The sequence below is a fragment of the Protopterus annectens genome, chromosome 13.part0 (genome assembly GCF_019279795.1).
Source record: "Protopterus annectens isolate FY-2018-M chromosome 13.part0, PAN1.0, whole genome shotgun sequence".
Classification (NCBI taxonomy): Eukaryota; Metazoa; Chordata; order Ceratodontiformes; family Protopteridae; genus Protopterus; species Protopterus annectens.
In genome coordinates this window covers 282,917,206-282,931,664 of record NC_056747.1, presented here as the reverse complement: position 1 = coordinate 282,931,664, position 14,459 = coordinate 282,917,206, and the positions used below count along the sequence as shown (strand labels likewise).

General features: G+C 41.6%; 1 protein-coding gene across 3 annotated transcripts in view; it reads right to left on the bottom strand.

Moving 5' to 3' along the window:
* Window positions 1–14,459, bottom strand: part of SSBP4 (single stranded DNA binding protein 4) — a 1,807,268-nt gene that overhangs the window by 162,909 nt on the left and 1,629,900 nt on the right. For all 3 annotated transcript variants that reach the window (XM_044053843.1, XM_044053842.1, XM_044053844.1), the window contains 2 exons: window positions 13,626–13,693; window positions 10,601–10,646 (listed from right to left, as the gene is read on the bottom strand). In XM_044053843.1, the coding sequence (XP_043909778.1) occupies window positions 10,601–10,646; window positions 13,626–13,693 (114 nt within the window). The remainder of the gene's footprint in view (window positions 1–10,600; window positions 10,647–13,625; window positions 13,694–14,459) is intronic.

Sequence of the window (14,459 nt, the reverse complement as noted above, 5' to 3'; positions counted from 1 at the left end):
CAGCCATTTTAGTCATTATAAACATAATATACCGCAAGTTAATTTGTCGCAGGATGCACTGGATGGCACTATGGTAGTGGGGAGTTTCCCCGGTGGCCATTGTTCTTTTTGTAAATACATCTACTAAACAAAGGAATTCACTAGCAAAAATACACCATGGATTTTTTTTCCACACACACCTTTTCCAATTGCAGTAGTGATTGGGTTATTTACCTTGCGGTATGTACTTGTTCAGCCTTTTACATTGGCCAGACTTCCAGACCAATTAGTCTACTTGTATCAGAACATCTCAGTAACATTAAAAATAAATATTCCACAAATGCCCTATACAAACATACCATTACTCATACCTCTGTTAGTTTTAAATTCATTATTAATGATAAAAATTTTTGGGTAATAGATACTATAAGGCTGGTTGGCATAACATTCTCAATAAAAAGGAGAAATCATGGATTGTGAGACTGGGTGGATTACTTTCACCTGGCTTGAATGATCATTTGTGAAATGGATTGTTATTGGCTTATAAGCCACTTAATTTTTTGGTGATTAATATAAAATGTGGTTTACTGCAGTCAGTTTGATACACTGACAAAGGCTTTTGGGCCAAACCCGGTCTCCTGACTGTGGTTTGACATTAATAAAGTCTGCATTGTCCCATCCTAGCTGGTGCTGGCCATTTTTATGTGTTTTGGATCACTGAGTGTTAGCACTTAATGACACAGATGTCAGGGATAAAACGGTGACAGATATCACTTACACTCAACGACCCTGATATAAATTGATAAAGAACTGTCTCCTTAATGCCCAAGGAGCCACATTCATATTTCTGTATTTTCTTCAGCAGACTTTAATCTATAATGAATAAAAAGTACACCTGGAATATTCTGGTAAACAATTGCATGGATACATCCATTTTTTTCATTCAGTGAAGTACTGAAATAAAACACAAGAATGTTGGCACGTGGTTGTTTGACTTTTGAGAAAACTATCAGGATACAAAAGTCCAACTGAGCAAACGACTCAGGTTGACAACTTATTTAACTTGTCTTGTGGCTCTGCGACCTTACAGATGTATTAAATCTGGGGGTGCATGGGTCCTCCTGGGAGTCTCTAGAGAACTGCCGCTCCCATGAAAAGACCACTTTCTGATTCAAACTCATTTAACTACCCTGTGCATACAATCTTATTTCAGTGATAAATGACACAATCAGCTGTACCATAACAAGTATAACACTTATCTTAACTCTTAAATACAATTATTTCAAAAGATTACACATGTCGTAAATATATTGCTTAATCATGTGGATATGTTCCTTTTTCACAACAATGTACCTCATGCTATGGCACAACCTCTAGTTGAGGAAAAAGGGCAAGAGGGTTTGGATGCATCTTAAACAGTGAATCAGGGAGCTTTTTTCATCAGTGGTTACATTACAGACAGAAACACCTTCACTGCAAACAGACCAGATGTCAAGTTGGAAGAACTCATGGAGAAAATATTTCCTGCTGAAGGTATATAAATGAAAGAGTTTATGTCCCTGAGGCTGGTACATTATAATTCCCTGCAAAAAAATGTAAGTGAATGACAACAGGGTGACATTCTCCTGTCCACCTTGTGAATCTGGGCATACTAGGGCAATGTGGCAACTGCCTCAAGTACACAGACAACCCTCTCCTTCTACCACGCAACACTACAACCTGCAAGAGATGCACTTGCATAGACCAACTGGAAGCAAAGCTCTCTCCGGCCAAGATTGTGCTAAACAGTCAATAGGAGAAGGTTAGCACCTGCACTACACACCTTAAGCAGCTGACAGCCCTTCAAAACCACCACCATCAACATCCACACATAGCAACACTAAACTCACATATGTGGAGGCCATTAACATTAACCTGCCCTAGCAACAAGGACCTTTGAAGCTGAAATGCAAACAAACACCAGTCACAACCAAAGACCAAAGTGACATATAGTTCACAACACTAGTGTGGCACCCAACAACATTCCCTAAGCAAGACAATGTACCCAACACTTTAGTCATAGGTGACTCTATAGTCAGGCACACTGACGTCCCACTCACCAGGCTGAACAAGGAGAAAATTACAGTCAGCCGCCTGTCAGGTGCCAGGATCCGCCACATAACGCATGCACTCAAGTCACTCCACAACAAGTACAAATAGGACTCTGTCATTGTCCATGTTGCAGTGAATGACTTGAGATGTACCCCCCTGGACTACATGTAAAGAGACATGGAAGAGCTCTCGGATCATGTAGCCCAGGCAGGTATGACCCTAGCCCTGAGTAGCATTCTGCCATCGCCCAGAATGATAAGGACAAAATGATGGACTTCAATAATTGGCTAAGCTTTTCGTGTCATACAAAGGGGATCCAGTATCTGTCTGCTGGGAAGACATGATTGACAAACCACAATGCTTTGCCAGAGATGGTCTGCACCTGTCATCCCTGGGATTCAGGTTACTGGCTAAAACTCTTGCCACCCCTATAGTTCCTTTTTTAGGCAAGGTTCAAAGGACAAAACCACCACCGTAACAGATACAAGCATGCAAAATCTGAAGGTAACGCTACTCAATGCTAGAAGTCTAAACCTCAAAATGCACTCTCTCGAGGCACTCCTAAAAATGGAGAACATCGATATCTGTGCAGGAACTGAGACCTGGTTCAAGGCTCCAGAGAGCACCCCTGCAATACCAGGCTACAACTCTTACCACACTTTTCAGCCACAAAACTAAGACCGAAACACTAAAGGTAGAGGAGTGTCCATATTCACCAAGGATATTCACACCTCCAAGCTAGTTGACCAACACAACGCATCTGAAATTCTCCAATTGCAACTCACACTAGGTAAGACTGCAATCCAAATTGTAGCTTGCTACAGATCCCCCACCATGCCCCAAAAATATCACTACACCTTTCTAAACATACTGGAAAATATTAAGATACAGCCAAGCACCCTAATACTGGTTGATTTCAACTACCCTGCCATTAACTGGGAAAACTACTTGGGTACCAACACCTTTTTCCAACGGTTCTTGGAATTCATAAATTCCATCGCCCTGGATCAACTAATCCATTGTCCCACCAGGGCCTCCAATATCTTAGACCTGGTCATTACCAACATGGGAGATAGATGCTCCACACCAGTGGTCACTCCCTCATTGGTCAGGTCTGACCATAAAAATATCACCCTTGATATCCACATCCCACCCCCCCCCCCAACCCACCCCAGTAAGGAAACCTCCATAAAAAACTTCTCCAAAGCCAACTTCATGCTACTGAAGTCAGAAGTCACAAACTTCAAGACACCCATGCAGACGGGATCTGAAAATCTGACTGCCGAATCCAACACTAAGGCACTATATGAGCACATCCACTCGTGCATGAATCGTGCCATCTCAAATAGAACCAAGATGCTCTCCTCCAAAAAAAGGAAGCCAATCTGGTAGTCTCCTGCTATAAACAAACTATACAACAGAAGGAAGAAACTGTTGCAGAAAAGAGGAAAATCCCAGGATACAAAAAAACTCCCTCACCAGCCTCAGTAAGAAGTTGAGATCCCTCATATAATCCTCAAAAGCTAGTTATGAAAATAAAATTGCCAAAGATTCCAAAGACAACCACAAGGCATTCTATAGTTATGTCAAGAATCTAAATGGCAATGCTCAGATCTGCTCTAAGCTACAACAGAATGGCATTAAATATACTGATCCCAAGGATATTGCCAATATCCTGGCCGATCGATTTAGTGCCATCTTCACCCCCCCCCCCTAACGGGCTCATCTCAGTACCAAAAGATTGCCAAATTCCGGTAATCACAGCCACACAGGTAGAAACCGCACTCTCCAAAACTAAGAATACAGCATCCATGGGACCAGATGACATCCCGGGCTGTGTACTACATGAACTACAAAATGAACTGGCACCTCACCAAAGTGTCATGTTTAATCATAGCCTTACCTCAGGCTTCATGCCCACTGAGTGGCGCACAGCTACAGTTATCCCACTCCACAAGGAGGGATCCACCTTGGATCCCAGGAACTACCATCCCATCAGTCTGACGAGCCTGATTTGTTACTTATAAACAAAGACATTGGCAACCTTCAAACACTGGACCCCACCCAGTTTGGGTTCGTGAAGGGCCGATCTTGTCTCCTGAACCTGATTGAATTCTTCGAATCAGTCTCCAGAGCTGTGGATGAGGGTAAGGCGGTCCACACAGCCTATCTGGACCTCACCAAGGCTTTCAACACCATCCCCCACTCTGGAATCATAGATAAACTTACTAAGCTGGTCCTAAATCCCTATGTCATTCAATGGTTTGCCAACTGGCTTACTGACAGAACCCAGACTGTAAATGTAGCCGACTCCAAATCCAGCTCCAGACAAGTGACAAGTGGAGTACCACAGGGTTCAGTCCTGGGACCACTCTTGTTTGGCATCTACTTCTCTGAAGTACAAACCAACACTAAGGGACTCTGGCCAACAAAGTTCTCAGACAACTGCAAACTGGGAGCCATTACTGAATCCCCAAATGATCTGGATATTCTACAAAAGGGCCTTACAGAAACAGATGCCTGGTGCAAGAGCCATGGGCTCAAGCTTAATGCCAAGAAATGTATAGTAATCCCCTTTGGAAAAAAACATGTATCCATGAATTAACACATAGGTGGCAGTAAACTAAGCATCGAAAGTGTGATGAGAGACTTAGGGACACAGGTGGACAGTGGTTTCACCTTTGATAACCATATCACCACAACAGTCAGAAAATCCTTCTATGTGGCACACCTCATCACTAAGGGCTTTTCATCCAGAAAAAAGGAGGTCATTGTTCCACTGTACTCATCCCTCATTAGACCCATTATACAGTATAATGCCCCATTTGGTATGTACCTCACAAGACATCAGCAACAGCTGGAAAGGCCATGGAAATATCTCACTAAAAGAATCACAGGTCTAAAGCAGATGCCATATACTGACCGTCTAAAAAAACTCCAGCTATACTCTGTGGCATATCGTCTACTCAGAGGTGATCTCTGCTTAACATACAAGGCCATGTCAACCCTGAGCTGTTGGACATACTCCACTTAAAGAAATCCCAATCCCTCAGAGCCACACGCTCCAGAGATCTAAACCTTGTCATCACAATGAACAAAACATGCTGAAGGGATAGGTTCCTGAACCAGAGACTCCCCATACTCTGGAATAGACTGCCCATACATGTCAAGCAGAGCGCCTCCTTGGCCCTCTTTCAAAAGGAACCTTGATGATTGGATGGGAGATAGGAAATTCACCCCGGGGATCATGTCAGTCGCCCTGCTAGACAGGGGTCCAGGGAAGTAAATATTGTGGGAAGAAATATCCAGGGAATTGTTATGGCTAGGCTTGTATAGGCCCTAGGGCAGATAGCCTCGTACCAACCTATGAACCTATGTTAAGCACATGGAAATTCATGTAAGTGTTGGCAACTATGGAAGAGCATACAGAGTTCATTTTATTTAACAAGATCACTTATCTATGTTAACAATTGGCAATTTCTTCCTACAGCCCTTTGTGCATTTTTTCAGTGGGCAGAGGGAGGGAATCCTTAACTTAAACAGGTTAATAAAAGGAAAATGGCATAAATAATGAAGACAAGGTAAACATGAACATCCACGTGTGAATATATATATATATATATATATATATATATATATATATATATATATATATATATATATACATATATATATACACACATATATACACACGCACACACACAAACATGCTCATGGTGACTATGTGACAAAGCATGCACCACACCACACTCATCACATAGTCTCACTAAATCTGCACCACCAAAATCCACACACAGTAACACAAAAACATTTGTGAAGACTCTCAATAATAACCTGTCTGAGCAACAGAGACCTCCGAAGCAAAAACGCAAGCAACCTCCATCCCCCAACACAACCCAAATGACACATAGCCCACAGACTCAGAGTGCCACTCAACCACAGCCAATAAGGCAAAACAACATACCCAACACACTAGTCATAGGTGACTCTATAGTCAGACACACTGATGTCCCACTCACCAGGCTAAACAAGGAGAAGGTTACTGTCGGGTGCCAGGATCCGCCACATAACCCACGCACTCAGGTCACTCCACAACAAATACAAATATGACTGTCAATGCCCATGTTGGTGTGAATGCCCTGAGACGTACCTCCCTGGACTACATGAAAAGAGACATGGAAGAGCTCTCCGATCTTGTAGCCCAAGCAGGTATGACCCTAGCTCTGAGTAGCATTCTGCCATCTCCCCGAATGATACCGCAGTACAAGGACAAAATGATTGACTTCAGCAACTGGCTAAGCTTCTGGTGTCATTCTAAGGAGATCCAGTATCTGTCTGCCTGGGATGACATGGTCGACAGACCACGATGCTTTGCCATAGATGGCCTTTACCTGTCACCCCTGGGATTCCGGATACTGGCTAAGGCTCTTGCTGACCCTGTAGTGCCTCTTTTAGGCAAGGTTCAAATAACAAATTCAACACCGTAACAGGAACAGGCAAGCAAAAACTGTGGGTAATGCTACTCAATGCTAGAAGTCTAAATCTCAAAATGCACTCACTCGAGGCACTCCTTAAAATGGAGAACATTGATATCTGTGCAGTGAATGAGACCTGGTTCAAGGCTCCAGAGAGCACCCCTGCACTACCAGGCTACAACTCATACCACTCTTTTTCGCCATGTAACCTGGACCGAAACACCAAAGGCGGAGGTGTGTCCATATTCGTTAAGGATATCCACACTTCCAGGCTAGTTGCTCAGCATAATGCATCCAAGGTTATCCAAGTGCAACTAACTCTGGGCAAAACTACAATCCAAATTGTAGCTTGCTACAGATCCCCCACCATGGCCCAGGATTCCCACTCCTCTTTTCTTGATGTACAGGAAAATATTAGGGTTTAACCAAACACCCTAATAATATTCAACTTCAACTAACTACCCCACCATTAACTGGGAAAACTACTCGTGTACCAACTCCTTAGCTCAACACTTTCTGGAATTCATAAACTCCAATGCCCTGGATCAACTTATCCACACCCCCACCAGGGGCAACAATATCCTTGACCTAGTCATTACCAACATGAGTGACCGGTGTTCCACACCTGAAGTCAACTCCTCGTTGGTCTGACCCAACCATAAACTAATCACCATTGATATCCACATCCCGCCTCCACCCCCTTTAAGGAAACCATGGTAAACAATTTCTCCAAAGCCAACTTCATGCTTCTTAAGACAGAAGTGTTGAACTTCATGACACCCATGCAGAAGGACAATACAGTTAAGACTACTGAATCCTACACAATTGCACTTTATAAGCATTTACATGAGTGCATGGATCTAAAAAAAGGAAGCCAATCTGGTGGTCCCCTGCCATAAACAAACTGTACAACAGACGGAAGAAACTGTTGCAAAAGAGAGTAAAATCCCATGAGTGGAGGAGCTCCCTGGTCAGCCTCAGTAAGAAGCTGAGATCCCTTATAAGATCCTCCAAAGCTAGCTATGAAAACAAAATTGCCACTAATTCTAAGGACAACCACAAAGCATTCTATAGCTATGTCAAGAATCTACATGAAAAGAGACATGGAAGAGCTCTCCAATCTTGTAGCCCAGGCAGATCTGCTATGAGTTACAGCACAAAGGCACGAATATTACAGAACCAACTGATATTGTCAACATCCTAGCAGATAGGTTCAAATGCTAACTTTACCCGCCCCCCCCTAACCCCTAAAGGGCCCATATCTATACAGGAAGAATGAAGAGTCCCTGTAATCACAACTACGCAGGTAAATGCTGCACACTCTAAAGCCAAAAACACAGCATCCATGGGACCGGACAACATCCCAGGCTGCGTTTTACACGAACTTCAGAATGAACTGGCTCCCCACTTAAGCACCATGTTCAATAATAGCCTCTCATCAGGCTTTGTGCCCACTGAATGGCGCACAGCAACAGTTATCCCACTCCACAAAGGGGGAGCCACAACTGATCCCGGGAACTATTGACCTATTAGCCTGACGAGCCTGGTCTGCAAGGCCATGGAACTCATAAACAAAGACATTGGTAACCTCCAAACTCTGGATCCCACCCAGTTCGGGTTTGTGAAAGGCAGATCATGCCTCCTGAACCTGATCGACTTCTTTGAGGCAGTCACTATAGCTGTAGATGAGGGTAAGGTGGTTCACACAGCCTATCTTTACCTTGCTAAGGCTTTCAACACCATCCCCTATTCTTGAATTATAGCTAAACTCACAAAACTAGGTATAAATCCCTACGTCACAAGATGGGTTGCCAAATGGCTCACTGACAGAACCCACAATGTAAAAGTTGCAGACTCCAAATCTGACCGCAAAGCAGTGACAAGTGGAGTACCACAGGGTTCCACTTGGGCTTCTCCTGTTTGGTATCTACTTCTCTGAAGTACAGGCTAACACAGAAGGCCTCTGGCTAATGAAGTTCGCAGATGACTGCAAACTAGGACCCAAATGATGTGGACATCCTACAGAAGGGCCTCGCTGAGACAGATGCCTGGTGTCAGAGCCATGGCCTCAAGCGCAATGCCAAAAAGTGCAGTGTCATCCCCTTTGGTAAAAACTCTGTACCCATGAACTACCACATAGGCAGCAATCTACTTAACACCGAATGTGTGATAAGAGACCTTGGGACCCAGGTGGACAGTAGTCTCTCCTTTGATAGTCACAGCGCCATAGTAGTCAGGAAGTCCTTCTATGTGGCACACCTCATCATAAAAGGGTTCTCTCATCCAGGAAAAAAGAGGTCATTGTTCCCCTCTACTCGACACTCATTAGTCCCATTACAGAGTACAACGCCCCTTTTGTAATGTACCTCGCAAGACATCTGCAGCAGCTGGAAAAGCCACAGAAGTACCTCACAAAGAGGATTACTGGCCTCAAACAAATGCCCTACACTGACCGCCTCAAAAAACTCCAGCTTTACTCCGCAGCATATCGCCTACTCCGAGGTGATCTCTGCCTAACATATAAAGCTCTGTCAAACCCAGAGCTGTTGGACATGCTACACCTAAAGAAATCCCAATCCGTCCGAGCTACATGCTCTAGGGACCTAAACCTTGTCACCACAATAAACAGGACATGCTGGAGGGATAGATTCCTGTCCCAGAGACTTCCCATACTCTGGAACAGGCTACCCATCTATGTCAAGCAAAGTTCTTCATTAGCACTCTTCAAGAAAAATATTGATGAGTGGATGGGAAATAGGAAATACACCCCTGGGATCACTTCTGTGTCTCTGCTCGACAGTGGCACAGGAAAATAACTTTCTTGGGTGGCGTAAGCCAGGGAACCTTGTTGGCTAGGCTTACGTAGGCCCTTGGGCCAATAGCCTATAACCTACCTATGAACCTAAATTGTGTATCACAGTTTACAGTAATAATTGGGGAAAATGGCAGCCAAAAAATTCTGTTAATAAAGTTTAAACATATTTATTACACACGCGCACACACCGACATTGTCAAAACGGATTCATTGAGATGACATCCATGAAAACCCACTTCATCGACAGACTGGATAAATGAAATCCTTCCAAGGGTAAGTAACCTGTTGGCCGTGAAGGTGAACTTTGCCCTTTCCCAAACTGTAGTGTGACCTTGGAGTTGGTATATATAATTGGGGGGTGGCACAGCTCCCCACCTGGGTGGTTTTTGAGTGTTCTGCTGTTGGTTTTGTGTGTGTTTGGGTAACTTAATACTTACCCTGGGAAGGATTTTGTTCATCTGGTTTGTCAATGAAATTGGTTTTCATGGATCTCAATGAATCAGTCTTTGACAATGTCGGCTTTTGATATCATCAGGCAGACCCATATATATATATATATATATATATATATATATATATATATATATATATATATATATATATATATATATATATTACATTTCATTTGAACTAATGCACATATGATAAAAAAAAAAAAGAACAGTGGCACATTTGATCGAAAACACATTTGATCTAAACCACATATGACTGAATCATTTAACTGAAAACTCTAAGTCTGTAGAAAATGACTGTTGCTATGATTCTGATGTACAGGAATTAGAATGGATTTAGTGTCACTCACTACTAGCACCTTGCTAATGCCCACTGTTAAGTTGTACCGCCAGGTCATGAAGCGCGTGTATGTGCGTCAGCAGTGATTCACTGGGTAAGTAATATTTTTTTCTCCGTGGTTGTGCGACTGTTTTTATAATAAATGATGCAGACTATTACTCCTCAAACCTTTCACTCAGCGTCCAAGCTGCCACTGGCTACCCCCTCCCTACCCAGCCCTGCTGGCACTCCAGTATCTGCTCTTGTCAATGAACCCATAGTGCTGGCATCTCAGGGTGAACTTACAGTTGAAGAGCACCAATGGAAAATGCAAAAAACAAGGAAATTACAGGACACAAAAACAAAGAAAATACAAACGTTAGAAATCATAGAGCACAAGACTCTCAGCTACTTAAGATGTCACAAACTTTTTTTTTCTTTAAGAAGAAACAAAATAAATGGAACTCACAGAATTTGAATTTGGATTTGGCCATGGTCCCCGTCCCCCTGGTCCCCTGCGAAGGAACATAAACATTATTATGAATTATTCATCCAATAAGTAAGTAAATAAATAAATATATTCCTTTTACATGCATTTTGTCACATTTGGTACAACTATGTTCCACAACAGGAATTCTTCTGCTTGTTTTCTTTGATGTGCACCAACAGAACAAGTGACATTAATGACATTATTCAGGCAGCCATGCACATCATCACTTCCAATGTTAATAGGACATTATCCAGCAATGCTACCCACTTGCTATGTAGCAAAACGGGTTGTATGAACTTTGTGCAACAATCCAGCCTCACATATTGTATACTCCACATATGCACAGCTTTGCTTCCTGTACCATGTACAGCTAAAAGCTATGCTTCCTGTAAACTGTGCCATCAGTTGCTATTTCATCTGCTCACTACTAAGCTATGCAGTCATGATTACTACACACTGCATCCATCCTGTGCTGCCTCTTGTACACCCATCCTACCCTGCTTCCTCTACACTGTGCACCCAGCCTTCTCTGCCTCCTGTAAAATGTACAGCCAGCCTGCCCTGCTTCCTGTCACTGTACAACTGTCCTATCAATATCTGTACACTGCACAACTGTCCTGTCATGCATTCTGTATACTGCACAACTGTCCTATCATGCATTCTGTACACTGTGCACCCAGCCTACCCTGATTCCTCTACACTGCACAACTATCCTATCATGCTTTGTATACACTGCACAACTCTCATTTCATGCATTCTGTACACTGTACAACTATCCTATCATGCTTCCTGTACACTGCACAACTGTGCTACCATGCTTTGTATACACTGCACTCCAGTTCTACGATGATTCTGGTCATCATGGGTTTCCCAGAAGAACTACCATCATCCTGCTACTCATCTTGCACAGGGGCCTGCTAAGCCTTCAGCTAATTTTTTCATGGTACAGTTACTACAAAAACAGAATGACCTGATAAAGTTCCACCAAGTAACATTTGTCATCATCTGTGAATTAAGAAGCATGACAAACAAATGCTCATGCTCTCTGTTTTTGAACTTGTGTTTCCTCTCACAACAGGTATTGTCCCTGTTAATTCTAGAGTACCCATACCAACTGTAGCCCTTTAGTAAGACACCAGGAAAAGATACTACTTTTCTGCACTGAATAAGCAGACAGCTCCCCACCACCACAATTACTGAAGTGACACAAGGCACATTTCTCACAACAAACATCAAACTGCCTTAAAGAGAAACCTGGTGACACGCAGTGACAAAGCGATTACAGTATTGCTTTGCTTAGAGCATTCAGTACTGAAATGTTAACAACAAGCTGGTAAAGCACAAGGCACAAAGTATCCTCTTGTGTGCACCAAGTAGGTCCTGCTGTAGCGCTATATTAAAGTTAAAGATGCTGTAGTGCTACATTAAATTTAAGGATGCTGTAGCACTAGAACACATTTAAGGATGCTGTCGCTCTGTAATAAAGTTAAGGATGCTGTAGCACTATATTAAAGTTAAGGATGCTGTAGTGCTATATTAAAGTTAAGGATGCTGTAGTGCTATATTAAAGTTAAGGATGCTGTAGTGCTATATTAAAGTTAAGGATGCTGTAGTGCTATATTAAAGTTAAGGATGCTGTAGTGCTACATTAAATTTAAGGATGCTGTAGCACTATAACACATTTAAGGATGCTGTCGCTCTGTAATAAAGTTAAGGATGCTGTAGCACTATATTAAAGTTAAGGATGCTGTAGTGCTATATTAAAGTTAAGGATGCTGTAGCGCTATATTAAAGTTAAAGATGCTGTAGTGCTATATTAAAGTTAAAGATGCTGTAGTGCTACATTAAATTTAAGGATGCTGTAGCACTATAACACATTTAAGGATGCTGTCGCTCTGTAATAAAGTTAAGGATGCTGTAGCACTATATTAAAGTTAAGGATGCTGTAGTGCTATATTAAATTTAAGGATGCTGTAGTGCTATATTAAAGTTAAGGATGCTGTAGCACTATAACACATTTAAGGATGCTGTCGCTCTGTAATAAAGTTAAGGATGCTGTAGCACTATATTAAAGTTAAGGATGCTGTAGTGCTATATTAAATTTAAGGATGCTGTAGCGCTATATTAAAGTTAAGGATGCTGTACTTTTACATTAAAATTAAAGATGATGTAGCGCTATATTAAAGTTAAAGATGCTGTATTTCTACATTAAAGTTAAGGATGCTGTAATGCTATATTAAAATTAAGAATGCTGTAGCACTATATTAAAGTTAAAGATGCTGTAGTGTTATATTACCGTTAATGACACAGGATGGAGAGAGATGTGGCTGTTAGAAACCAACTTCTGCAGGAGAAGATAGGAAGTAAAGTATATCACAGTCAAGTCTTCACATGAGCTGGGGACTGTCTGCTACACCACCAATGATTCTTCAATGCTCTCATATTGTAATGTTTTTTATCGTTTTTGCTTCTGCCTCTCTCATTCTTTTTCTGTCAGTGTATACACACAAAGTTTCTGACATTGACAGCAGTTTTACCCTCTCAAGATAATTCCCCGTGACCAATGACAAAACATGAAATCTATCGTTAATCTTATGTCGAATTAAGCAATAGTGCATAACAACAGGAACCTAACAGTAACCTAATCAGTGCAATTCCCTGACCAAGACTTAAACATACTCATTAGAACACATGCTGCTTATTGAATCATCAGAAGACCCCTCTGCAAAAATATTAACCCTTTAGTAAAGGGACTACTCACACTCAAAGTGTTCATCCATAACCAAATTAAGTCCACTACTTCCACAGCAAACTACATTATTAGCTTTCAACTTAGTGTCTGAATGACATCTATGGAAAACAATCAGCGTTAGTTAAGCCTGTTGTCTTTGCACATTTGCTACTTTGGTATACAAGCAGATGACTATTATACTAAAATTGTAACTTTATGAACTAAAACATGAAATGCTGCCTTGGAAAGGCAGTTACAAGACTCTCATCTTACATGTTCATTCCGGGCATTCCAGGACCACTTAAAGAGCTTGGTGGGGGCCTCATTCCACCACCGTAGTTCTGAAATAAGAAAAGAAAAAAAAATCATGCTACATTACACTGCACAAATATTCATGCATTTGTTATGAAATTACTGAGCTGAGAGGGATAGAACAGTGTTACAGCCCCCCCCCCCCCAGTGTTACTCATCTCCTAACCATTCCATGCAAAAATCTAAACTGCTGTCAGTTATAATGAGCAGTATAAATACAAGTAAACCGAGTGCAAGTAGAAACATTTTAAAGAATTCTGGAAACTTCTAAATGCTGTTAGAAAAAAACCTCAGACTGCATCTCTAGAAAACAAATACATAAATAATCTTGTGGATAGCTCATTGCCATGATGCAGTGCTCAAATGCATTCAAAACAAATCAATATTTATTTTAGACTCAGTAACAAAATAAAAAAATAAAATACAAAGTGAAACACAGTAGCAAAACAAAATCATAATGAGGCGACACAGAAAGCACAGGTTTCTCAAACTTTAACCTAAAGAAGAACAGCTAATAAAGAGGCTAGTAGTAACCTATTTTTATTTTATTTTATTCATTTGTTAATCAAATAAACCAAGTAGATATGATTACTACTTTTCAGCAGCATTTGCCTTCATAAGTGACTTGCTCAGAATCAAACAGTAGGTAAATAGATACGCAGGAGGATTCAAACCAGGGATGTGATGAAACTCATAGTTGTAATCCTCTGTACTAAACTGTTTGACAAGATATATATAAAACAAATATTTGTATCGACCACATTAAATGCACAACTTAGTCAAAGGGATATATAT